At 41.5% G+C, this 23,482-nt stretch overlaps 14 protein-coding genes across 14 annotated transcripts; 7 read left to right on the top strand and 7 right to left on the bottom strand.

Moving 5' to 3' along the window:
- Window positions 1–2: 2 nt before the first annotated feature.
- On the bottom strand, window positions 3–1,190 carry NEHOM01_1039 (uncharacterized protein; the record flags this gene model as incomplete). The annotated part of the gene is made up of 1 exon (XM_051489917.1): window positions 3–1,190. A coding segment is annotated over one exon (1,188 nt), but the record flags the coding sequence as incomplete, so codon positions are not given.
- Window positions 1,191–1,328: 138 nt separating this feature from the next.
- NEHOM01_1038 (coatomer subunit gamma) lies at window positions 1,329–3,566 on the bottom strand (the record flags this gene model as incomplete). Its single annotated transcript, XM_051489916.1, has 1 exon — window positions 1,329–3,566. The coding sequence occupies one exon, from the start codon at window positions 3,564–3,566 to the stop codon at window positions 1,329–1,331; it is 2,238 nt and encodes a 745-aa protein (XP_051345876.1).
- A 523-nt stretch (window positions 3,567–4,089) lies between these two features.
- NEHOM01_1037 (uncharacterized protein) lies at window positions 4,090–5,106 on the top strand (the record flags this gene model as incomplete). The annotated part of the gene is made up of 1 exon (XM_051489915.1): window positions 4,090–5,106. The coding sequence occupies one exon, from the start codon at window positions 4,090–4,092 to the stop codon at window positions 5,104–5,106; it is 1,017 nt and encodes a 338-aa protein (XP_051345875.1).
- Window positions 5,107–6,254: 1,148 nt separating this feature from the next.
- On the bottom strand, window positions 6,255–10,127 carry NEHOM01_1036 (uncharacterized protein; the record flags this gene model as incomplete). Its single annotated transcript, XM_051489914.1, has 1 exon — window positions 6,255–10,127. One exon carries the CDS (start codon window positions 10,125–10,127, stop codon window positions 6,255–6,257), a length of 3,873 nt encoding a protein of 1,290 aa, XP_051345874.1.
- Window positions 10,128–10,562: 435 nt separating this feature from the next.
- On the top strand, window positions 10,563–12,317 carry NEHOM01_1035 (uncharacterized protein; the record flags this gene model as incomplete). The annotated part of the gene is made up of 1 exon (XM_051489913.1): window positions 10,563–12,317. The coding sequence occupies one exon, from the start codon at window positions 10,563–10,565 to the stop codon at window positions 12,315–12,317; it is 1,755 nt and encodes a 584-aa protein (XP_051345873.1).
- Window positions 12,318–12,638: 321 nt separating this feature from the next.
- Window positions 12,639–13,142, top strand: NEHOM01_1034 (cleavage and polyadenylation specificity factor subunit 4; the record flags this gene model as incomplete). Its single annotated transcript, XM_051489912.1, has 1 exon — window positions 12,639–13,142. The coding sequence occupies one exon, from the start codon at window positions 12,639–12,641 to the stop codon at window positions 13,140–13,142; it is 504 nt and encodes a 167-aa protein (XP_051345872.1).
- Window positions 13,143–13,412: 270 nt separating this feature from the next.
- Window positions 13,413–14,354, bottom strand: NEHOM01_1033 (DnaJ-like protein subfamily C member 2; the record flags this gene model as incomplete). The annotated part of the gene is made up of 1 exon (XM_051489911.1): window positions 13,413–14,354. The coding sequence occupies one exon, from the start codon at window positions 14,352–14,354 to the stop codon at window positions 13,413–13,415; it is 942 nt and encodes a 313-aa protein (XP_051345871.1).
- A 26-nt stretch (window positions 14,355–14,380) lies between these two features.
- Window positions 14,381–14,818, top strand: NEHOM01_1032 (uncharacterized protein; the record flags this gene model as incomplete). The annotated part of the gene is made up of 1 exon (XM_051489910.1): window positions 14,381–14,818. One exon carries the CDS (start codon window positions 14,381–14,383, stop codon window positions 14,816–14,818), a length of 438 nt encoding a protein of 145 aa, XP_051345870.1.
- A 927-nt stretch (window positions 14,819–15,745) lies between these two features.
- NEHOM01_1031 (uncharacterized protein) lies at window positions 15,746–16,885 on the top strand (the record flags this gene model as incomplete). Its single annotated transcript, XM_051489909.1, has 1 exon — window positions 15,746–16,885. The coding sequence occupies one exon, from the start codon at window positions 15,746–15,748 to the stop codon at window positions 16,883–16,885; it is 1,140 nt and encodes a 379-aa protein (XP_051345869.1).
- Window positions 16,886–17,389: 504 nt separating this feature from the next.
- NEHOM01_1030 (uncharacterized protein) lies at window positions 17,390–18,109 on the top strand (the record flags this gene model as incomplete). The annotated part of the gene is made up of 1 exon (XM_051489908.1): window positions 17,390–18,109. The coding sequence occupies one exon, from the start codon at window positions 17,390–17,392 to the stop codon at window positions 18,107–18,109; it is 720 nt and encodes a 239-aa protein (XP_051345868.1).
- NEHOM01_1029 (uncharacterized protein) lies at window positions 18,089–18,799 on the bottom strand (the record flags this gene model as incomplete). The annotated part of the gene is made up of 1 exon (XM_051489907.1): window positions 18,089–18,799. One exon carries the CDS (start codon window positions 18,797–18,799, stop codon window positions 18,089–18,091), a length of 711 nt encoding a protein of 236 aa, XP_051345867.1.
- A 429-nt stretch (window positions 18,800–19,228) lies between these two features.
- Window positions 19,229–20,188, bottom strand: NEHOM01_1028 (ribosome biogenesis protein BRX1; the record flags this gene model as incomplete). Its single annotated transcript, XM_051489906.1, has 1 exon — window positions 19,229–20,188. The coding sequence occupies one exon, from the start codon at window positions 20,186–20,188 to the stop codon at window positions 19,229–19,231; it is 960 nt and encodes a 319-aa protein (XP_051345866.1).
- Window positions 20,189–20,263: 75 nt separating this feature from the next.
- NEHOM01_1027 (uncharacterized protein) lies at window positions 20,264–21,103 on the top strand (the record flags this gene model as incomplete). The annotated part of the gene is made up of 1 exon (XM_051489905.1): window positions 20,264–21,103. One exon carries the CDS (start codon window positions 20,264–20,266, stop codon window positions 21,101–21,103), a length of 840 nt encoding a protein of 279 aa, XP_051345865.1.
- Window positions 21,104–21,545: 442 nt separating this feature from the next.
- On the bottom strand, window positions 21,546–23,294 carry NEHOM01_1026 (uncharacterized protein; the record flags this gene model as incomplete). The annotated part of the gene is made up of 1 exon (XM_051489904.1): window positions 21,546–23,294. One exon carries the CDS (start codon window positions 23,292–23,294, stop codon window positions 21,546–21,548), a length of 1,749 nt encoding a protein of 582 aa, XP_051345864.1.
- Window positions 23,295–23,482: the final 188 nt, after the last annotated feature.

Raw genomic sequence — 23,482 nt, 5'->3', positions numbered from 1 at the left:
CCTAAACTACCACACAGGGCACTAGAAGATCCAGAACCACCGATTATAGGACCAGGTCCCGTCATACCACCAAGACCACCACCAATCATAGGACCAGGTCCGGCCATACCACCAAGACCACCACCAATCATAGGACCAGGCCCAGTCATACCACCAAGACCACCGCCAATCATACCACCACATCCTGCAGCGCCGCCACCAATAGCGCCACCACCAATAGCACCACCACAGTTCTGATGAGAAAGTACGTCATTGAAAAGACATGATCCTAAGGCATTACTTTGCGCGACATCTATGCCAAGATTGGTCGGTAGTCCTAAATTAGTCCCCCAAAGACCAACTCCCATACCGTAGGGAGTGGCACCGCAACCAATACTATCACCTAGACCGCCCGTCATCCGACCATTAAATCCTCCAAATCCGACCATACTGGGTACGCTAAACCCATCAGAGCCGCATCCGCCCATTGCTGGTCCTGGACCAAACATACTACCACCACCCATACATCCAGATGATGAACTAAGGCCAGCCCGACCATTAAGATACTCCTCCAGAACAGAGTAAGTACCTGATAATTTCATGCTTAGCAAGTTACTCAAAGCGTTATGGAATTCATTGCAGACATTGAAGTTTGCGCCCGTTTGACCACTGCCAGCAGTCTGAGACAGAACTGCAAAGGGGTTGATGGTTTTGAGCCATAAATCCAAGCACTCAGTACCTCCATTGTTAAGAATATGAGGAGGAAGGTTCCAACTTCCACTGCACTGAGAAGGACTACCACCTACCAGCATGAGTTCCCGAATACTAGCAATGAGCTTAACCAGCTGCTCAAAGTTCTTATCACGGGACTTGCACACTGGATCGGGCAAGCAGTTACAGAGCGTCATTATACTGTTACTATTAATGCCCATACCAGCTAGTTGGGAGTAGATATCACCGCCACCACCTATCACTGGTCCAGGCCCAAACATACCAGCACCACCACCTATCATGCCCGAACTACCGCCCGTCATCATGCCACTACTACTTCCACTCATACTTCCACTCATACTGCTACTACTGCTACCACCACTCATCATACTGCTGCTACCAACAGAAGAAGAGGAAAGACCAGTACTTGCTAAGACCCCGCAGGCCTGCAAGACAATAATAAGTGAATTGGGAATTAGTCGCTTGCTCCTTAAATGCATCTGATATAGATTTTGATCGTGCCTTTTATTTCTTTAATTGAGACTTTGTTTGAAATCAAATCCAATGATGATCTGTTTGATTTTGTTTGCATTCGGTTTCTTTGGTACAGGCAGGGCGACAAAACAATGTTAGAACCATTAGGCAATTGAATTCATTAGTAATTCACGAATTTCCGGCGAGGTTGAAGAAATACTGATCTCTGCTTTTGACTTACTACCGGACTCCTTAACCTTAACCTGTACTTCCACCGGATCATCAGTAAAGATAAACGATCCCCGACAAATAAACTCATTGGTCTTCTCTTCAGCCATCGAGATATCAAAGATCTTTTTTAATTCACTGATAAGACTAGGGGCAGTCATCGCAAATTTAAACTCTTTAGTAATCGTATCCTCACCTGTAAATTGATAGCTTTCATAAACCGGAGCCACAAAATCAGCCGGAACAATGTCATAAGCGACCAATCGGACTTCTCCCTCCTCATACTCCCGATTATCACTGACTGTATAGGCAAAGGCACTAGAAATAGTCTGGCCACAAAGTTGATTAAAATCAGCCATATCTATCTTGATAAAGCATACCGTACTTTCTTTCCCACGTAAATAGATCTTTTCACTCCCCACTATCTTATCTCCCAAAAACACAGATAACAAACCTTCTTCTAAAACACAATCAATCTTACTAACCACTGTATACTGCAAAACAATGAACTCCCGGAAGATATGCTTAGTAGCTGTAATCAAGAACTCACTTTCCGTACGGTTCAGAATATGTGGCCGAGAAGTCTTAAGCTCAGGTGAACCGTACTTACTCTCCATAGCCGAAACCTTCTTCTTCTCCATTTCAAAGAACTGGGCATCTTCTCCCAACTCTTCCTTAGCCGCCAGGAGAATACTGTTCTCAGTTCCACTCAGTAAGTACTCCGGGGCTTCTAGAGACTCTTGGAAGAGTACAGAGAAAGGACCTTGTTCACCTTCAGCTGTTAGAGCTAGTTCTATCGCCGGGGCAACACTTTCATTATCTAAGATCATACGGTTCATGAGACAAACTTTGTACTGCGGCGTATTCTTCCCCAGGAGTACACCAAGAATCTCAGTAGTTACACGGGGGAAGGGTGAATCTTCCACATACGCACAAAGAATCTCTTCTATCTTAGCTCTTAAATCGGAATTTTTAGTGTTTTTAAGCACATCCGCCACAATTTTAACAACTTTTACCTTATAAGGACATGTACTAGTACTATGTAAGGCCTCTTTAAGCACATCAACCCAGGACTCACAGCCAAATCTTTCACAAAGTTTCCCAACCGATTCCATAATTGCTAGTTTTTGTTCCTCTCCCATTTCAGCTAGTAGTTTAGGCAGTTGTTGAGCTACTTTGCTAGCTACCTGCTTAGTACCTATCTTTAAAAGAATACCCATACTTAACAGGGCTACAGTACTACCTTTAGAAAGCATTTCTTCTACTTCAGCCCGTAGAGGGGCTAGTTTGTTCTTATAGGGCGAGGAGGCCAACATATCAATAGTACGTAGAGCAGCTACACGAGTAACTGTGCATTTGGACATAAGTAAAGTACGTAAACCTTTAACGGACGTATCAATGTACTTAGAACAATCTGTATCTGGCATTTTCAATAAACTCCTAACCGTTTCAATGAAAGTCGCTTCATCTGTTTCTTCTAGCTTTAAACAAGAGTAGAATCTCTTCTGGGCATGTTGGTTGGTTTTGATGTACTGCTGCATGAAACGCATGGCTAGAACTGAGCTGTACCCTTTTAGATAAGAAGAGCAGATAAGTTTAATGATATCTTTGCTTTCTTGGGGTCGGCATCGGCTCATAAGTAAGATAGCATTGCCTAGGGCGCCAGAAGTATTCAGACCGCGCATCCAGCCAGTGCCTGTAAACCAATCACTTACTGTTTGTTCTGGTGCATATAACAGGACTGGGACAATCATATCTAAAGATTTATACTCAGTTTCAATGAGACTTTGTTGGACGTACTTGGAACAGTCATCTAGCATAGCTGTGGGTGTAATCTGAAGCAGGAGCTTAAGAATATCAGGACGTAAGCCTTGTTTAGCACTTAAAGTGCGCACCAGGGCATTAATGGCTACAAAAGCACCGGAGGACATTTCAGCTACACTTCTGATAAAGGCAAAGCATAAGAGTTTGAGATAAGCATCTTTGGATTGAAACACGTGTAGAATTCTGGAAATCACAGTGTCTATCTCTAATTCTGAAAAGTCTTTAGTGGTGATTTCTTTCAGAACTTCAACAAGGGCATGTACACACCTTCTGGATACGAGTATCCGTTCAGTAAACACATTCATACCTAAAATAGCGCCTTCTTTAGCTCTTGTATGAGAAGCTGTCATATTAGAGAAACAAATAAAAATCGACTTTATGAGATCAGACTGGGCTTAGTATAGGGTTAAGGTAGGCTAGATTAGGATTAGTATTGGGTTAGTATTGGGTTGGATAAGATAGTATCTTTTGGAAGCTTTTTATTGGCTTTTTAGGCATACTCTTTCATAATTATCTTGTCTTGTCTTAAAACATAAGATTGAATTGGATTAGTTTGGATTGGATTGGATTGAGTTGGGTTAGTTTGGATTGGGGTGAGGTGGGAGTGGGAGTGGGAGTGGGAGTGGAGTGGATTGAGTTAGTTTGGGAGTGGGAGTGGAGGTGGTGATAGTGAGAGGAGGTTGGTGATTGGAGTAATCTGGTGTTGGCGAGGTAGGAGTATTTGGGAGTATAGTAATAACAACTGTGTATTTGGCTAAATTTAACTGATATTCAAAAACAAGATTTTGATCGGTCTCTCTATAAAACCAAAAGAGAATAATGCAATGATAACACATGTGGCGATTGTTCGGTCTTTTTCTTTCAATAATTGGTATGATTGATAGCACAACAAGTTATCATATTCCGCAGACTAAAACTACAATAACTATAAGTACGGGTCGGCGGGCGGTTTACAGTTCACAGATACAGAAAGAAACTATTAGCCATGTTACAATTATAGAGATCATTACACCCACACAGGATGATAGCTCACTTGCATTAACAGGACCTTTTGAGAATGTCAAGGATGCTAATAATGAGCCTATTTATGTGGAAATGAGCTCGCCTAGTCTCTCGGACAATGGTTCGCCAATTCGATCACAATGTTTTGGGATGTATGATCAAGCACTACAGCTCATGCCCACAGAGTGTCCCGATCAACCAGCTATGGAAGAGGGGCATTACCAAGTCCCACGATCTCCGCCCAGAAGAGTTGAAGCGACCCAACCCCGACGACCCACTTCATTTAAAATCCGCGCATCTACGCCACCACCACCGGCACTCACTTCATGTAAATCCCGACAATCTATGCAAGCACTCATCCCGGAAGAAGAGAGCGATGCAACAAGTAGTTCAAGCACTACTTATGAAGCAAGCATTTCCAATGACACAACTTCTTTGGACAAACAAGCTAGTAAGTCAAATCCCGGGGATACTGCGACCAATCAGGTAACTCAACCCGACCCAGAGTCCGACCAAGTTCCCTACCAGAGACTATGTTCCAGCCAGTCTCCTAGTGATGATAGCACCGCGAACAAACACGTTTCTTTTTCTCCAGCACCCCAAGACAATTCCTCCAATCTTCCAGTCACTACCAACATAAAACACGCCCACTCTACGGCATTCCTTCCCGAGGAAACCAAACCAGCTGCTAATAACATTTCTAATCGGTATTCTTTACCACCCAATCAAACCACACAGTCACAATTTACTTGTAAAGCACCGGATAACAATAACAAGAGTAGTAGTACCAAAAAGCACGGCATTATAAACTGGTTTCGAAGCAAGAGAGGCAATTCGCCTCAAAAACAGTCTAAAACCAAGAAGGCGAATTCCAAGATCATTAGCTAGTTGTACCGAGGTAGAGTCAAGCTGCACACTAGCCTAATAAATCCCTATTTATTCAAAGATCCAATGTTTTCAATACTATCCACTGGACTAGGATTATTACATCCACCAGAACCAATGAAATGATCAACAGAGCCACGGCCAATACTCGTATTATAAGTTACCAATAAACCACTAAATCACACAATTGGCCCAATTAAGGCTAATAACCAACTGGCATCAACTTAACTGTTTATTTGTTAATTATAACTATACATGCCGAATAAATCACAAATCAGCAGTTAGTTATTGCCCCGTTAAAACTATAAATAACCGACTGATCATGATATCATCAAATGCCAGAGCTTGAAAAAGACGTTGCAAACCCAACGGGGGGAAATGTTAGTGCACAAGGAGAAGGAGCCACCGGTGGTGCGGCAGGAGCAGGAGCAGGAACAGGAGCAGGTGGAGCAGGAGCAGGAGCAGGAACAGGAGCAGGTGGAGCAGGAGCAGGAACAGGAACAGGAACAGGAGCAGGTGGAGCAGGAACAGGAGCAGGTGGAGCAGGAGCAGGAGCAGGTGGAGCAGGAGCAGGAGCAGGAGATGCAGCACCTGCTGCATCTGTAGTGAAAAATAAGGTTGCCGATATAGGCATGTGGGATTCGTTCATAAATTGGATCAAAAACATGGATATTAGTCCAGCACTTTGCTACGGATTAACTGCCCTTTTGATCTTATTGGCCATTGCATGTATTGCCGCTCTAGTATACGTAATCGTTAACCGAGACGACGAGAACAAGATCGGCAGTACAATCAAAGACAATCTACCCGCCTTTATAGCCGGCCTGGTTGTTCTGTTCTTGATATTCGCTGTACTCGGAGCTATTGGTGGATACAAATCAATCTTACTTCTTATTCCTCCCGTTGTTTAAACACCTACACAAACATAACTACCCAGCCTCACAAATAAATGTCACCACTTGGTTTAGAGTACTTTATCTTATCTTAACTCAACCTAACTATCACACACCACACTACCCTACACTACCCCATCTTATCTTAACTATCACACATCACCAATTATTGTTATAGAGAATACTTTATTGCTATCACTACCCCCACACTACTAACCTAACTTAACTCAACCTAACCTAACCTACTTACTAACACAATTAACTATCTGAAGCTGTAGTTTCAGGCTCTTCCACACGAATGGACATGTTCCGTGCTAAAGCTTCCGCCCGTCGTAAGGCAACTTCTTCACTTATCCCCAGACCATCAACTGCCTCTTTAGTCAGACCTCCAGCTAGTAAAGCCTCCACTAACTCTTCATCACGAGCTCGACCCCAACCCCGCGGTAAACCAGCACTCTTCCGCAAAGAAGGTACAGTTCCACTCGCTAGCCGATCGAATAAAGCCACCCGAGTAGTTAAGACTTTAGCCAACTCCGAATCAAATCCTGATCTTCGTGATTGCCTTCTCTTCATGTTCTCCTCAATCGTGCCTATCATACTTGTCATTTCCGTTATGATATTCCGTCCTCGATACGTCCGTACTAGTGCTTCCCGATTAGCAGCAGTAGGCCGGCCAAAAGCTTCAATCGCTGCAGCCACACTACCACTTGCTTCTTCAGACTCAGAACGCCGACTAGAAGCCGCTAAAAGCTTCCGCACACGTGCATTAAGTTCATCGGCCGTACGTCCACGGTATAATGCACCCGCTCGACCACCCGATCGTTTAACTCCCCAGTCGTACACGCCATAGCCATTAGCCCGGACTTGTGCCACTAAAGCATCATCATCATCCACTGACCAGCCCTTCCATTCAATCTCAGTTGCTCCTCGGTTCTCTTCGTACCCTTTGAATACGGCTAAGACACTCGCCCGGAAGAGTAAGCGCCCGGGATCTACTTCAGCCGGTAGTTCGCCTACTTCTGGGGCACCGGCCCATTCTAGTCCCACTGAGGCGCCTGCGCCTCCATTAGGCATAGCCCCAAGTGCCACTCGAATAATCCGAGCTGCTTCATCACGATCGGGTAAAGTCCCTCTTAACTCCATCTCCAGAGCTCCACCAGCTCCTACCCGGGCAAGTACGTCAGCTTCATTCATCAAACTAGCCTTACCCATCTTACGCAGTAATCGGCGTAAAGTAGCTTCGGCGGCTGCCGCTTGCCGTTTAACTAGTAAGTTTTCCCAGAAATCAGGATCATCAATCTCTTCGGCTACTTGGAAGGATGCTTTACTGAAAATATTCCCACTTTGATCGGCCGTACGTACAACTCGAGTTCTTCCCTCTAGAATTGCATCAATATCTTCATTACAGAACTGTTCATTGACCTCATCGGCTTCCATGAGAACACCGTAAGCTCCTTTTTTCAGTAGAGATTCAACCCGGCCTTTACGTCCACTAGGCGTTTCTCGCTCGCGTTCCCGATGTAGAACAGCCCGATCAAGACCTAGTTTCATACTGGCCCGATCAAACATTTCGCGTTCATAAGTATTCCGAGTAACAAGTCTGTAAATCTTAACTGGAACTGTTTGACCAATTCGATGGCATCTAGCCTGGGCCTGTAAGTCATTTTGAGGATTCCAATCAGAATCAAAAATAATCACTGTATCAGCGGCAGTTAAGTTAATACCAACACCACCCGCCCGGGTACATAAAAGGAAAACAAAAGAATCAGGATCACTACTAAACCGATCAATAGCCGCTTGTCTTACATCACCACGAACCGTACCATCAATCCGTTCAAAAGCATAACCGGCCCAGGCTAAGTACTCAGCTACTAAGTCTAAACACTTGGTCATCTGTGAGAAGACCAGGACCTTATGCGATCCAGCTAGTTTCTTCAGTAACTTATCCAGGAAGACTAACTTACCCGAAGCATTAACCATAACCCGGAAGTAAGCATCTGTATCTCCTTCAGCTGCTCCATTTTCCAGTAAGATTTGAGTTTCAGCTCCAGAGATAAGATAGGGATGAATACAACACTTACGCAACTCCATCATGATATTAAGTAAATTAGGAGCTGAAGAACCCGCTCCTAAAAACTCCATGTTCTTCTCCAGAATAGCTCGATAGAACCTCTTCTGAATCATAGTTAGTTCTACCTCAACAATAGTCTCTTCCTTCCCAGGAATAGATTCTACGTCATCTTTCATTCTTCTTAGCATTAAAGGCTTCAAAAGATTCTGAATGCGTTCGACATCTCCTACTTCCTCCATCTTATGCGTACTCAAGAAAGTACGTAGGGAAGGGAAACGTAAAGGATCAATAAAGTTCAACAGACTCCATAACTCGCCTAAGTTGTTCTGTAAAGGTGTACCGGAAAGAAGAACCTTATGGTCTATTTCAATAGCTCGTAAAGTAGCAGCTGCTTTTGACTTACTGTTCTTTAAACGATGGGCTTCATCTAGAACAGCTACTCCAAAAGCTATTTGCGCTAAAGTATCAGTTCCGGCAATGGCCATCTCATAAGTAGTCAGTAAAACATCAAAAAGCAAAGCTCCATCATTCCGGCGCATTTCAAAATCAGCAATTATCTCACGAGCAGCAGCCGATCCATGGTAAGTTAAAACTCTTAAAGAAGTCCAGGCAGCTAGTTCACGTTCCCAGTGCGGTAAAGTAGAAAGAGGAGCTACAATTAAAGCGGGACGACGTGTACCCGCTCGAGCCACTACTGTTTCTAAGAACGTAGCTGATTGCACTGTTTTACCCAGACCCATTTCATCAGCTAAGATACATGATTGCCGGAATAGCCATTTGTTCACTAGCCAGGCTACTCCTTCTTGTTGGTAGGGCCGGAGTTGCCGACCGACCGGTGAAGCCACTAGTAAACGATCACGTGAAGGCCGCCAGGCCAGAGGATTAGCCGGTAGTCCTGCGGCCGTTCGTCGGGCTACAAACTCTCCATGGGCAGTTTCAAACCCTTCACAGTCTGAGACATGGTCGTAGTACTCAAACGTAGCCGATTCATAGGGAAACTTAGCCCACTTAATCAAGTAAATCTTACGGGTAGTCGTATTGGGAACAGGTGGATCGGTTGAACCGGGAGTAGGTAAGCCAGGGTCCGTATGAATAACTTCTTCCTCTTCCGCAATCACTCGTTCTACTTCAACTAAAGCCGGATCAAATAAAGGGGCACCAGGTTCTGGCTCGGCCTTCTCCTGTCTTAAGAACCTTCTTAGTCTTAACTCGCCTGTTTTAGTCTCAGTTAAGGCCAAACGAGGCACCCAATCACAGTGCAGATACGACTTACCACGGTATTTAACGTAAAAATGATCATCTTCTGATCGATGGCTTAAGATCTTCTCCACTGGATCATCAGGCGAGTCAAGTAAAGAATCTGATTCTGACTCGGCTGCTGAAGATTCATCAGAAGATTCTGGGGCAGGTCGAGCAGCCGTCCTACGTCTAGGCCGACGACGGACATCACCGGGACCATCCATACCAATAGTTGTACTAATAGGTGTCCCAAGGACTGAACTAGGTGCCGGTGAAGCCGGGGCCGTTGTGGTAGCAGGAGTGGGAGGAGTAGTGGTGGGATGGGGTACAGCCATTTTGTTCATCATAAGAAGATTATTAAGGTAGAGTTGGTACTGGATGGTGGCAGCCAAGCCTTTGTTAATGTACTGGTAGTTGGTGATTCGAGCATGAAGGGCAGCATCTGGAGAAAGTGCGTCTGGGGGAGAGATGGGAAAATGAATACGCGGTTTGAGAAATGGAGATAGAGGTAACATAATACGACCGCCTGATAAAGAAGTATCTGGGGCTACAGTACTGACTGTAGCAATGGGATGGAGAGGTTCACTGGTCAGAGGAGTAGAAAGGGAAATGTCTACTTCTGCTTCTAGAGCTCGGAGTAGATCTGGCATTGCTGCTGTTCTATTGGTGGGTTCAGGTTGGTATCTGGGTCTACCCCGGTTTGATTTACCTCTGATAAGTTCTTCACTTTCTTCAATGGTTTCTGAGGAGGAGAAAGAAGAGCTTCCTGAAGTATCTTGCAAATCTGTAGAATTATCGCTGGGATCTTCAATGTCACGCATAGACAGAGCAAATTCTTGCAAAATAAATAGTAAAATTGGACTTTGGGGGGGTTTTGGGTGGTATTAGTGCGATATTGGGTTGGTATAGATGTTGTTATTGTTGTTTATTTTGATTTGGTTATGATTTGGTTGTTATTTTGATTTGTGGCTGGGTTGGTTTTGGTTTGCTTTAGTTTTGGGCTGGATAGGGTTTATTTTGGCTGGTGGTGTTTTAGATGGACGGTGCTTTGTTTTGTGGAGATTAAGATGGGGTTGGGTTAGGTTAGGTTAAGTTAGTATATAAATCAAAATCTTTATTTAAGTTAATCAAAAGGATTGGGTGATTTTTGGGGTGGTATTTATCTGAACATAATTTAAAATAGGGGTTGGGTTAGCCGTATTTCCTTTTTGGGAAGTTCTAATTTTAAGTATTCCTTTTGCGGAAATCTTACCTTAATGCTAGATTTAGTAGAGATTGGAAAATCCGATTGGCGTGTGCGTAAACTAGGACTGATTATAGTGGGTTTGTGGCTGGGCTGGCTGGGATGGGTTGGTGCCCAAAGCAGTGATAGTGAAGTTGAAGCTGGGACGGTAAGTGAGAATGTGAAGGAAGTACGGCGGCCACTAGAAAGGTTTCGTTTGGCCATGCATGCGATGACGCCTGATGAAATTGTGTTTATGCACCAGTCTCTTATGAAGATAGATGCTAGAACAAAGATAGGAACACGAACGGCAGAAGAGGATTGGGATGGTATGGTTGAGAAACCGGAATTGCGTTGGCGGAAAGGTGAGAATGGCGGTGATTGGGGTGTATGGTTTGATAATTATCAGGCTTATGCCTACTTGATTAATGGTCGGCGACTTAAGTTAGTGCAGTTGATGGCTGCCCTTGAGACGGACTACTTTACTTTGGACTTAAGCTGGCAGATTGCGGGGTTGAAACCCAGTCGGCAGAAAGGCGGTCTTGATATGCCGGATTTTACTAGGCAGATAGAAGAAATCGAGCAGCATTGGTCGGTCTTTGATGATTTGTATCATACCTTGCTGATTAAACCATTGAGTCGGACTTATTCAACTGAGTATTTGGCTGGTGTCTTTTCTAAACTAGCTTGTCGGTACTTGCTGATGGAAAGTACTTATCTGAGAATTCTGCATACGATTAGTGATGTTTACTTCCAACATTGGAAAGACTCGGATGGAGTAGTGCTTGAACTGCCTTTAGTTAATGTGACTAATTTGATAGTTGATATGCAGAACTCATACCAGCTTTTATTACGACTTAACTCAATTATGTCCTATGACTCGTATCAATTGATGGCAGATATGCTTGAGAAGACTATATATGCTATTGAGCAGCTGAAGAGTTTATTGAAACGAGGGGCTGAGTCTTCTTTCGTACGGAAAAGACAATTCTCGGATGTAGTTGGAGATGGGTTTCAAGAGGCGTTAGATAAAGTAAACGATCTTTTAGTGCCATTACCGGAACAGGCTCAGATTTTGGCCAAGTATGCTAAAGTGTTGCGGGTCTCAACTGATCTTATTTTCATAGCCCGAAAGTTACTTGCCAATCAAGGGAAGTATTCATCGCGCGTTACAGTCAGTGAACACCTTTGGACAAGTGCTATGACTAGCTTAACTAATCTAACCCTGCAAAAGAATGCCCAAGAAGTTATAGCTACCTCGGCCTATCCATTTAAGCCAACTGTTCGGTTTAATGCACCACCAACTAGGGCTAACCCTCAGTCCAGGCCATCAACCTCTCCATTGCATTCCCGATCTAATCCTCGGCCTAGATCCCAGCACTCAAGAAGATTACAGCCGAGAACCAATGCCAACCCGAGACCCAGAACAAAGCCGCGTGGCTTCTTTACTGAACTAAACTCAGCTACTCTAGCAGTTAAGTATTTCTTAGTTGATAACTTACTGCACCTACTAATTATCAATAATGAAGACTGCTACTGGGAGGTTGGCACCATCCATATTTCTCAATCTCGATTTGCCCGCGACTACCTCCAACCCAATGGACTTACTCAGATTATGTCTGAAGACCAGCTCATGCTAGCTGACGACGTCTTATACGTTCTTCTTCAAGGACTAAAAGCAGCTATACCTGACAAACTCCCTATTCCTACCACTCTTCGGGATATTGCCAATTCCCGTCTTCTAATCCTTACGAACAGTACGTATACCGCACCCCAAACCTTCGCTTAATAAACCATAGGTCTTCATCAATGTTCATTTAGGTTTTAGTGTCCACCAAAACACTCTATCGTGATTCAAAGTCTCATATTGATTTAATGTCTCATATTGATTCAATCCCAAATCAAACCAAACCCAATCAACAAACCAATCCAGCACTAATCCTTTATTTCATTTAAATACCATTGAATACATCGTAATACAATTGATTAAAACTGAATACAACACCTAACAAAACCCAATACAACACAAACACAACACAAACACAATCTAATCTAAGCACAATCAGAGATTACAACAGCTTAATAGCTAAAATTTACAAAAGTTTAGTGAATGGGAAGTAATCCAAACAAAACTCCGATAAAGTTTGATTTTGATGGGTGGATTAGAGGATCACTCGGCTTAGTTGAGGTAGAAAGACGAAGAAGACCTGAAAATGCCATTGTTTGTAAGCATTGGTTAAGAGGTCTATGTAAAAAAGGAGATGCATGTGAGTTCTTACATGTTTATGCTTTAGATAAGATGCCTGAATGTTGGTTCTTCTCTAAGTATGGCGAGTGCAGTAATCAAGACTGTTTATTCTTACATATAGATCCTAATAGTAAGAGTAAAGAGTGTATCTGGTATACTAGAGGCTTCTGTAAGCATGGTAGTAGTTGTCGCAACCGACATTACAAGAAGAGAATGTGTTTTAATTATGAAGCCGGGTTCTGTCCTGCCGGTCCTACTTGTCCTTACGGCCATCCTAAGTTTGATAATACTGGAGTTGACTATTCCGAATCCCATGCCTATCAACACCGCCGTATGAACAGGCAGCCCATTCGTGAGTACAACTAACTTAGTATTTAGTTTAGTATTGAGTTGGGTTGAGTTTAGTTTAGTATTGAGTTGAATTGAGTTTGGTATTAAGTTGAGCTGAAGAAGTTAGCTACTAACCCAATCCAATCCAACCTTATCTTAACCCAATCTTAACTAACTTAATCTTAACTCAACTTGATCGGGGTTATTGAATAAAGTAATAAACATAGTATAGTATAGTATATGTGCTTAGATAAGATAAGATAATTGTTGGTTGTGATAGTAAAGATTATGAAGATTACTTGTTTATTACTTGCTGGTCTTCTTTGGTGGTGCTTCTAGTTTAAGAAGCTTAACTAAGACTTCTCGTTTCTGACGGCTAGGGAACTTCTTGAGGAACATGGAAATAATCAAGTCTACTCGGCCTCTAGTTGTTTTAGGATAAGTTTTGGCTATCTTAGTTAAGACTTCCATCTCAGTACTCTTCCACCCATCGGCATCAACCGTTACAGGCGTACTAGGCCCTTGTTGCTTACTCTTCTTATTAACGCGTGGATCATGTTTAATCGCTAAGTTAACTAACTTCCTTATCCGCATGTTATCCTCAGCCTTCTTAGCCTGTAACAACTCCTTGTTCTGATTGGCTACATGCCGGCGTAGTTCACGATTCGGACAGTCCTCACTCTCACATAAGAATTCAAAAGATCTAATCGATTCAAAAGCTTGCCAAAACTTATAAAAACTAACCACATCACTATCTATCGTATCTAAATTTCCTAAAGAAACAGTATAAGGTTTGCCACTCAGTACAGAATTACGCACAAAGACTTCACCAAAAACTCTAAAGAACTCAACTGGAGTATACTCACGATCATCCGGTAAACTCTCATCAAAAACAGCATGGTCATACTGTCTCTTCCTTGTCGGACTACTTAGAGTCTGATGTGCTTTACTTAGAGCAATAAACGAAGCACCTCCATCTTGTAAACCACAAGCAGCTAATCTATCCGGATGAAACAGTTTAGCTTGCTTTTTGTAAGCATCTTTAAACTGACTCTCAGTGAATGTTTGGGCTTCATTGGGATCTATACCCATAATGTAATAAAGATCAATACTTTTCCAATTACTTATCTGTTCGACTGTATACCGAGCAAATAATTCTTTTGGATGTTTCAACTTTGGCTTGCTAATTGGCGGTTGATTTTCTATCTCAACTAAAGAGCTTTGTCCAGTGAAGCGAATGATATCCATGCACTCCAAATTTTTTAGATCTAAGTATGGGTAGTGAGGCAGAAAGCAACGGTGGATTAGAGACTGAAACTAGTGGGGATGGTTCTGGAATGTGTTATGTAGCCGAGGACGAAGTGCTGGTTGAGTGGCTAGCTTGGGCATTAAGGAATCAAAGCAAAATGCAACGAGCAAGAGAAATAGTAGTGAAAAGACACTTTGGAGAATTGAATATTGTAGCGAGATTAGAAGAGCAAGAGAAGCTCATTCTAATCAATGAGTATATTAATAAGGATTTTGTTTATCCTCCTGTGTTTTTAGGATCTATCTTAGGATTTAACAAGAATAACTGGAATAAGAACATTGAGAAACTCTTAGAGGAGTTTGATATCAAGCAAAAACCGGTTTATGGTGTGAAAGAGAACTGTTTCTTGTTTGAGAAATTGAAGTATTTAGTGCTAAAGTACATGGAGAGGAGTAGGAAGTAGTTAGGATTTGATGAAGATGAAGGTTGGGTTGGGTTGGGTTGGGTTTAGATTGGTAAGAAGATTGAAATTAGGTTGGGTTTTGGGTTAGTGTGATTGGATGGTTTATTTAAATTGAACTGATATTTGGCTGCTTTTGTATTATTATATGGCTTGGTGTTGCTGTGGTGGTTTTTTGGGGTAAAATTAGTGGCTAGGCAGTCATTTGAAGAGGAATAAAGAAGGTTTAGAAGTTTTTATGTGTATGGTTTGTTTAGTTGAGCTAGTATTTTGAATGGCAGAGGATGAAATTGATATTGGTGCAGAAAATTCCGATTTTGGCGGGGTTTAGATTAAATCGGAATTTTCACAAAACAAATTTTGAAAATCAATAGTGCCTAATTTGTCTTATAACTTACAATTTAGTTAGTATAAGGTGGTGTTTAATGGGTATGTTGTGGTGTTTGATGGGTATAGTAATTTACTAGTAAATTTTACTTGTGGCGGGATAGGAAAAGTCTTAATAAGGAAATTTCCTAAAAAGGAAAAAATTTGGCTATCAATATCCTAGCCCAAAAAATAAATGTCATAGTTTGAATGACTAAGCTGGGTAATGACCAGCTAGATATGTCAGATAAGTAGGCATAATAAGCCTGTAAATCAAGTTAGGCAGAATAAAGGTATAAATTGAGTATTTAAATTGAATAAAAGACTATCTAGAATAGGTATAGTATAAATGTAACTTAAGTACTTAAATCTCTATCTAAACTACTGCAAATTGATATAAGATAACTAAAATAATTCTAATCCTAACTTAATACTAACATAATACTACCTCAACCCCACCCAACCCAACCCAACTCAAACCAACTTAATCTTAATTTGAAATTGGAATTCGAATTCGAATTCACATTCAAGTTTGCTTATTAGAACAAAGTATTTTTAAGCTACATGGCTATGCAGAGTAGACGGGATGAAGATTCCTTAGATGAACTAAGTTCTCCTGAAGAAAACATTAAGAAACTGCTTACCCAGCCAGCGAGTGTCTCCTCTGCTGCTAAGACTTCTCAGCCAGCGAAAGACTTGCCTGAAGTTTTGAGTTTGATGAAACAACTTAGTCATCAATATGACGAATTAGCCGCTTACTTGAAGTCCTTAAGCACACGATCAGATGAATCCACTGATAATTTACCGGTTGATTTACTATCTTCGTTTGTGCAATCTTCACGTATTTCTCCATCACTAGTCAAAATCATCAGTACAGTAGCTGATGAGAATAAGAGTCTACGAGCTGAAGCGGATGAACTAAGAAAGCGAGAAGAGAAACTAGCAGCCAAACTACAAGATATATCGAGTAACACTAAAACCAAAAAGCACGAACTTAAGTACTTACAACAAACAACTGAAGATCTTACCAACGAATTACGCCAGCAAAGAGAAGAAGCCGCCACTATTCGCCGGCGGCTATTAGAAACAGAAGCAGCTCTGGCCTCCCAAAAGAAAATCACTAAGCAACTACTTGAAACCTCAGCTGAACAAACAGCCGCCGAAACCCACGAAGCCGAGAAGGCCCTATTAAAACGACTGGCCGAAGAAAAGGCAGCCGAAGCAGATGATGCTTCTCGCCGTGCAGAAGAGGCACAATATGCCCTCCAGAGCTTAAGAAGAGATTTAGAGATAGCCAAAATTCAAAACACACGTTTAAAAACTCGAGCTGATCTACGTGAATCAGCTCTATCGGCCTGCAACCAAGAAATGGAGCGACTGATGAAACAACTAGAGAGACTAGCTCGTACCGAAACACAACACAAAGAAAGACTAGCCCATGCCAATATTCTGCAAAAACGCCGCGAAATCCAAAAACCCCGCCCCGATTTTGATCTTTCCCCTACCCCCGATCCCGAATCTTTTGGCCTAGAATCAGAATCATCTACCGCCACCAGTTTCCAGGAAATGCAAAAGAAGACCGAAGAAATGACCAAGAAGTTCCAAGAACTAGAGGAACTTCTTGAGGACATTAAAAAGGGTAATGACTCCGACATGCATAAAGTCGGCGACCGAGTCAGGAGGGCATCCGAGCTCCGCAAATAACCAACCCAACCCTCCCCTGTACCCGATAATAAACAATCACACCACTATCTCATTTACTTTATTACATTACAATCCACCACCCAATAACTTATCCCCATACCAGCTTAACTCCATATACTACCATCCCGTGCCAAACTAAACTCAATCCAATACTAACCCAAACTAAACACTATGCCATACTAACATTGTATTACACCAATCCAATTCTATATCAGACTAATCCAATTCTATACCATACCAATCCAATTATATACTATACTAATCCAAGTCAATACCATACCAACTCAACTCAACTCAATTCAAACTAAACTCACCACAACTCAATCCTAATCCAATTCAAACTCAACTAAACACAACCAAACACAACCCAATACCAACTCAACTAAACTCAACCCAATACTAACCCCACTAGAACACCACTACAGCACTAACTAGCATCAACTAATACCAACTAATATCAACTAAACTCAACCCAATTATAACTATGTCTTTTTCTTTATTTGTATGAATACTAGCTATAGCAAGATCAAAACGAGGCTACGTGATAAGCTAACTCGTGAGTATAAGAAGACTGCCCATACGGAAGAGTACCTTAAGACCGAAGAAGAGTATCGGAAGACTCGGGCGGGTATTCGTTTGATCGAAATAGAGTTACAGAGCCTAGCTGATTCGTTTTCAGCTGTTTCTCTTTATGAGAACATCACTTCTGGGTTGTATTCTGGTTTGGAGATTGTTAAAGATAGCATTAAAAGACAACCTAAAGAAAAGTCAGAAGCAGCTAAAGAGGATCCAGATGTCTTTGGTGCTCTTTCAGTAGCTGCTTCTGAAGTAGCTAGTTCCATCCGTGGTGATTCAGCTGATCGTTTCTCTGATCTATCAGGAGCACTTAAAAGAGTTTCTGCTGCTCGAGTTCAAATGAAAGAAACCTTATCTGGAGCTGTTCATAGTCTTAGAGAATTGAAATTGGAAATTGGCAAGATAGATGGATTGAGGCTAAAAGTATTGGAAGCCAGACAAGTAGTAGAAGCAGCCAGGCCTAATGAGTCAGAAAAGGCTCAGGCTGAGTTTGTAGAAACGACTAAAGAGGCCCATCAAGCTATGAATGACCTTATCTCTTCTGATGAGTTGTATGCGATTGCTAATACGGTTAGTGGGGCGCTTAAGACGTTCTTTGGTGATGCTTTTGATGCAATGGCTGGAGATTCATTGCCTAAGACGGCTTAGAAACTGGGCAGTTGTTTCATTAGTGAAGCCTTTGGCAATATCTAGACCGGTTATATCGGCTAGATCTGGTAGTGTTTCGGCCCATTTAGGAACTACTCGTGGGTTCTTAAAGATGGCACAATAAACAAAGTGGTAAGCTAAAGCTGGTAATAATGAATAAAACTGTGGAGTTACTTGAGAGAATAGATTAATATCCGTTGGTGGAGGTGTATGGGTTAGACTTAAGTAGGACATAGATCGGGTGGGTGTATCTAGGAGAATACGGCCGTTAGTTAGACCGCCGGAAAGGAAGAGAATGATTGGTGCTTCAGGAGTAGCCGATTCAAGTCGAGGCATGGGTGTTTTAGTTAAGACGTTAAATCGTGAGACTGTATAGGTAGCTGTAGTAGTCAGTAAGTAAATACGCGGGTGTTTGAAAAGGGCGAACAAAGCATGCGTATCAAAAAGAGAGGTGTAAGTACAGGCAAAGACAGATACGCCACGAGTCCGGGCTTTAGCTAAACTCGGTGATGGCGTAATAGTTAGAAGTCCTCCAGTAAATAGTTGCCAAAGAAAACGGGGTAAGTGCATAAGTACGGTAACTAAAATTGGAGTAGTGAAGAGGGAAAGTAAAGTGATGTGTCTTTTGATATCTCGGGTGTAAGGATTGATGCCTGTAGTGGGGTCACAGAAGTTAGAGTACTTCTCCATAAAAAAGAAAGACTGCACTGGCTTATCTATTGTCTTATGTTATGTTTGGGATAAGTATGAGTTTACCAACCCAACCCTATCTTAATCCACTCCCATTCTATCTTGATTTAACCAAATCTAGTTTATTGTATTCTAATGTAAGTGGATGTGCTTCTTTAAATTACCTTTAAGTAAAGATCTAAATTAGAATTGAAAGTCTTCTAATTTGGAATTTGTATTGAGTTGGGTTTAGTTTATTATTGAGTTGAATTAGATTGGAGTTAGTATTGAATTGGGTTGAGTTTGGTTTAATATTGAATTAGATTAGTACGAACCCAATTAGTTATTAGAGATAATAAGTTGGTTAGTATTGGATGACGTATCAGCTATGAACAAGCAAATCATAACAAAACAAAACAGTATACTAAGGTGATAGCATTAAGACTAACTTTATTCTTGGGTTGACTCAACTTGGTCCTGAGCCGGGGTAGTGTCTGCTTCAGTAGTAGCTGTAACCGGTTCTGCATTCTCTTTCTTATCGCACAGATCGCTTTCCCGGGGATGAAGAGTAAATCTAGGTCCAACCTCAATTATCTCATACCAAGGTATCATTTCTTCATCCAGCTTAATATTCGGATCTTCAACTTCGGCGGCTTCTTCTGCTTCTATCTCTGCTTGGGCTCCAACTCCTTCCGCATTGGCTTTCTTCTGCTCAATCAGTTCTTGCTTCTGTCGTTCGGCCATAAGTCTTTCCGTCTCTTTGGTCTTCTTAGCGATATGATAAAACCTAACCATGATTTGATCTCCTTTCAAAAAGAAAGATGCAATCTTATCAACATAATCTTTAGGAGTACTTGGCTCTCCTTCAACCGGTCTAGTCGTATTGAATATCTTAGTCAAAATAGATTTGGCTCTTTGCATACCAGCACTGCACTCAAAGTCCTTAGAAAAGAGAGTTAGCATCTGACTATTAGCTAATGGATTGCCAGAAAACTTCAACTCCTTCATACTATAAATCCCAGTCACCATAAACTTCATCGTATCATACTTAGGCTTACTGATCTCGCCTTCTACTTGACTACTATTATCCTTATCAATAGTAACAGCCCAAAGAATAGGCGCAGGACTCTTCTTACGAGTCTCTAATAAGAAGACATTATCGGCATCTCTGATATCAGCCACTTCTGCTACTTCTTCCAATGTAAATCGTTCTTTCAATTTGGCATCTTTAGTGACGTTTTCGGGCATTAAACCCTCTAAATCCTTGAGGAGAAACTTACACATCATCGGACACTTTAAAGATAAAAGCATAAGTGTTCTTCTTGGTTTTTGGTCCAATTTGATAAGATTGATTTTCGCACTATCTTTGTTATTTCTATGTTGGGTAATATTAGCGTTAGAAGTATCCATGTAAAGAATTTGCAAAAATTCAGATTTCAGCCCAATCCAAAGTTGTTGAAAAGTTTGTCATCTTTTTACATGGATATGGATAGATCTTCTGTCTTGGTTGAGGCTTTAGTGGGACTTTCGGCATGTTTTGTATATTTGACTGAGACCCAATATTCAGAAAGATTGGCTGAGATTGATTCTTTATTAAAAGAAGCACATAAGATCTATAAGACTAAACAAAGAGTTATTATTAGATTGGAAAGGATATTTACTTGTCCGGGTATGGTTAGTGAGCCGGTGGTGAATGCTGGGTTTGAAGATAAGATGGGGGAAGTTTTGAAATCGTTTGGGTGTAAGTGTGGGTGTAGTTGGGTGGAGAGTGAAAGTATCTTACGGTTGCCATCTGGAGGTTGGGAAGAGTTGATTGATATGTGGTCGTGTCATGATAGGGAGTTCAAGCATTTTGCTGATAAGAAGTTGGTGCCACGAACACGCGGGTTGTTGTATGGGCCTTTGCACTTAGTATTGGGTAGGGAAAGAGTGCCGAAGTGTTTAGTGGCGGAATCGGGTGGGGATGGAGTAGTGTGTTATAGTGCTTTGTCTTTGGGGATAGGAGATGAGTTCTTGTTATTCCATTACTTGTATGAACGATTTCAACGGGAGAGTAGTATAGTAGTGGTTGGTGAGCAGAAGATGACATTGAGTTTACTAGATACAACTTATGTAGTGCGTGGTGAGTTGAGTAGTGTATTTGCAAGTCCTAAACCTATTTTAGCCTTGAAAGTAGCTTATACACTGATGGAGACAGGTAGAAAGGAAGATTTAGAAGTATCAGCTTACTTTGCAACTAAACTACTGGACATACTACAACAAAACACAGTGGCTGAATCATCAGAAATTGGAACAATTGCTTTTATTCTAGCTAATGATAGCTAGTTGGGTTAGTATGGTATTGGATTGGGTTAGATAAGATTTATGCTTAGATATTAATATACTAACCCAATAAGAAGTCCATCTTAATCAATGATATACCTCGATATGTCATAGTCTGCCATTTATTAACTGAAGACAACAATATGACGTCATACTCTACCAACCTAATACCAACCTAATACTAATACGATCGGACAATGAATAAACGATTTGGTGTAAGGAAGGAGTAGTGGTTGTTTAACGGCACTAGAGCTGGTCTTATCTAAAATTGTTGTTTAATTGTTATTTAATCATTATCTAAAGTTGTAGCTAAGTTGATATTAAGTGATAATAAAGAACTAGTAAGTTGTTGATACGTTAGTAGTACGCAACAATAAAAAGATAGCAAGTAATATTAAGTTGGCATTAGATTGACATTAAGTGGATAGTAGGGAGATATGAATGGTTAAGAGGGCAGGGAAGTTCTAATGTACTGCATGCCGGTTAGGAGAATGGCCGTGCCAATGACTAATGGTAAAGTAGTAGAGTCGTGGTGGTAAACAAAGATCTTGGTGGTGCCACAGAAGTAGGGAAAGGCGCCTAGTGCACGTAGAGTAGTGAAGGCCTGGGAAGATGAACTAGTATTGTGGGTGTTCTGGCAACCACCTAGACTTTTCTGGTAGTGATTGATTTCTGTATAGTCGGGTGCTGGAGTACTACTTAGGGCAAAGGCAGTACCGGCACTGCAAGGCACAAAGATAGATTGGAAGGTTTTGGTAGGAATAAGATTGATATCTAGACCAGGCGATGCTTCAATAATAGCCGTGGTCTGTCGGAAAAGATCATTGCACCTAGCAAATACATCAACTGGTGGTAAAGCTTGAGTAAAGAGACCGGCATCATGAGTGAAAAGTAGAGTGCCAGTGGGTTTAGGAGTGAATTTCCATCTTCCTCTTCGGATATTAATCTGGTATCCATGGTTGTACTTAGTAGTAATAACGGCTTTAAATCCACTGGCCAGAGTTGTACAGTGCAGAGCACTTCTTAAACAGAGAACCTCTACAGCAATATCATTAAAGTAATAGGGATATAAACCATGAGCTAGTAGGAATTGTTTCATTAGGACACATGTTTTGGGAAAGATAGGATGTTTACGAGTGATTGCTTTGAAAAACCGTTCATAAGCCAATCTAAAATTCATCAGATCGTATTTAGATAAGTTTTGTGGTTTTTCCTCTTCAATATCAAAGATAAACTCGGTATCTTCACCAACTAATTGGGCATACAGAGTTTCATGCTGAGTCAAACCTTCAACTCTGCTCTTTGACTGAAGACTCTTCCCTAGTACACCATTAAGTGCTGTTAGTGCCGAAGAGAAGAGTTCAGGATCATCAACAGGCCAGCGATGTCCAGGGGCTACTTTTAAGTATACTGCACACCTTTCCATCTGGGCCGGTTTAGTACCACGAGATAAACCCCCAGTTAGACTTACTTCTTGGATTTTGATAGGATTGGATTCCGTAAGCCGAGAGATAGTGCGATGAATGGACTCAATAGTACTTGGCCGGTTGAAGGTGGCATAGCGATAATCAAACTCTTCTACGGAGAAGACTGGATTAAGAAATCGGCCACTTCTTTTAGCCGTAGTATGCTTAATGGTTCCATCAATGGTTTTCAGTCGAAACAAACGAGTAAGAAGAAGGTAGGGCAAATTATGAAGGGCCTTAGGTAGGAAAGAAACGCAGACTCGGATTTTACCATCTTCAAATCGGCGGTGTTCTACTTGATCGCCCCAGATATCTTTGAATCTCTTTGATTCGGGAGTGTCCTTTTTAGAAGTCACAACAGGACCAGTAATTATCTTATCAGCTAGACTATCAGTGTATTTCAGATGCAGATAGAAGTGAGAGCCTTGCTGGCAGAGAAAGAAGGAGTGGAGCATGTTCTGACAGGTTAGTTGTAGAAGAGATCCAAGTTCTTTCTCTTCTTCAGTAGGTGAAAGAGATAAATCTGATGTGTACTCGATTACGTCATCATAACCAAGACTAATACCCATTTCTTCACATTCACGTAATTGATTAAAGAATTGATGATTTTGAAGTTGATTGATAGCTTCTGTTCTAGTATTTTCTTTAAGAGTGATTGGGGTGGTTGGAGTGCCGATAATTTTGTGTTTTCTTAATAGTAAAGTCAATTGACTAACTGACGGGTCCATGTTTTCGAAAATTTTGCCATCTTAGTTGCTAACTTCACTTGTTTTCCTTCAAAACTATCAATTATTTGGCGTATCTTCTCTTAAATAAAGTCGTTAATGGGTTATATACGAGTTCGGTATGTTTTGGTTGGTTCTAGTAGCTGATTTGGGTGGAAAAGTGGTTGGAGTGATAGTGGAATTTGTTATTA

The sequence above is a fragment of the Nematocida homosporus genome (assembly GCF_024244095.1).
Source record: "Nematocida homosporus strain JUm1504 chromosome Unknown 4523, whole genome shotgun sequence".
NCBI lineage: Eukaryota > Fungi > Microsporidia > Nematocida > Nematocida homosporus.
This window is presented reverse-complemented; position numbering and strand designations above follow the sequence as displayed.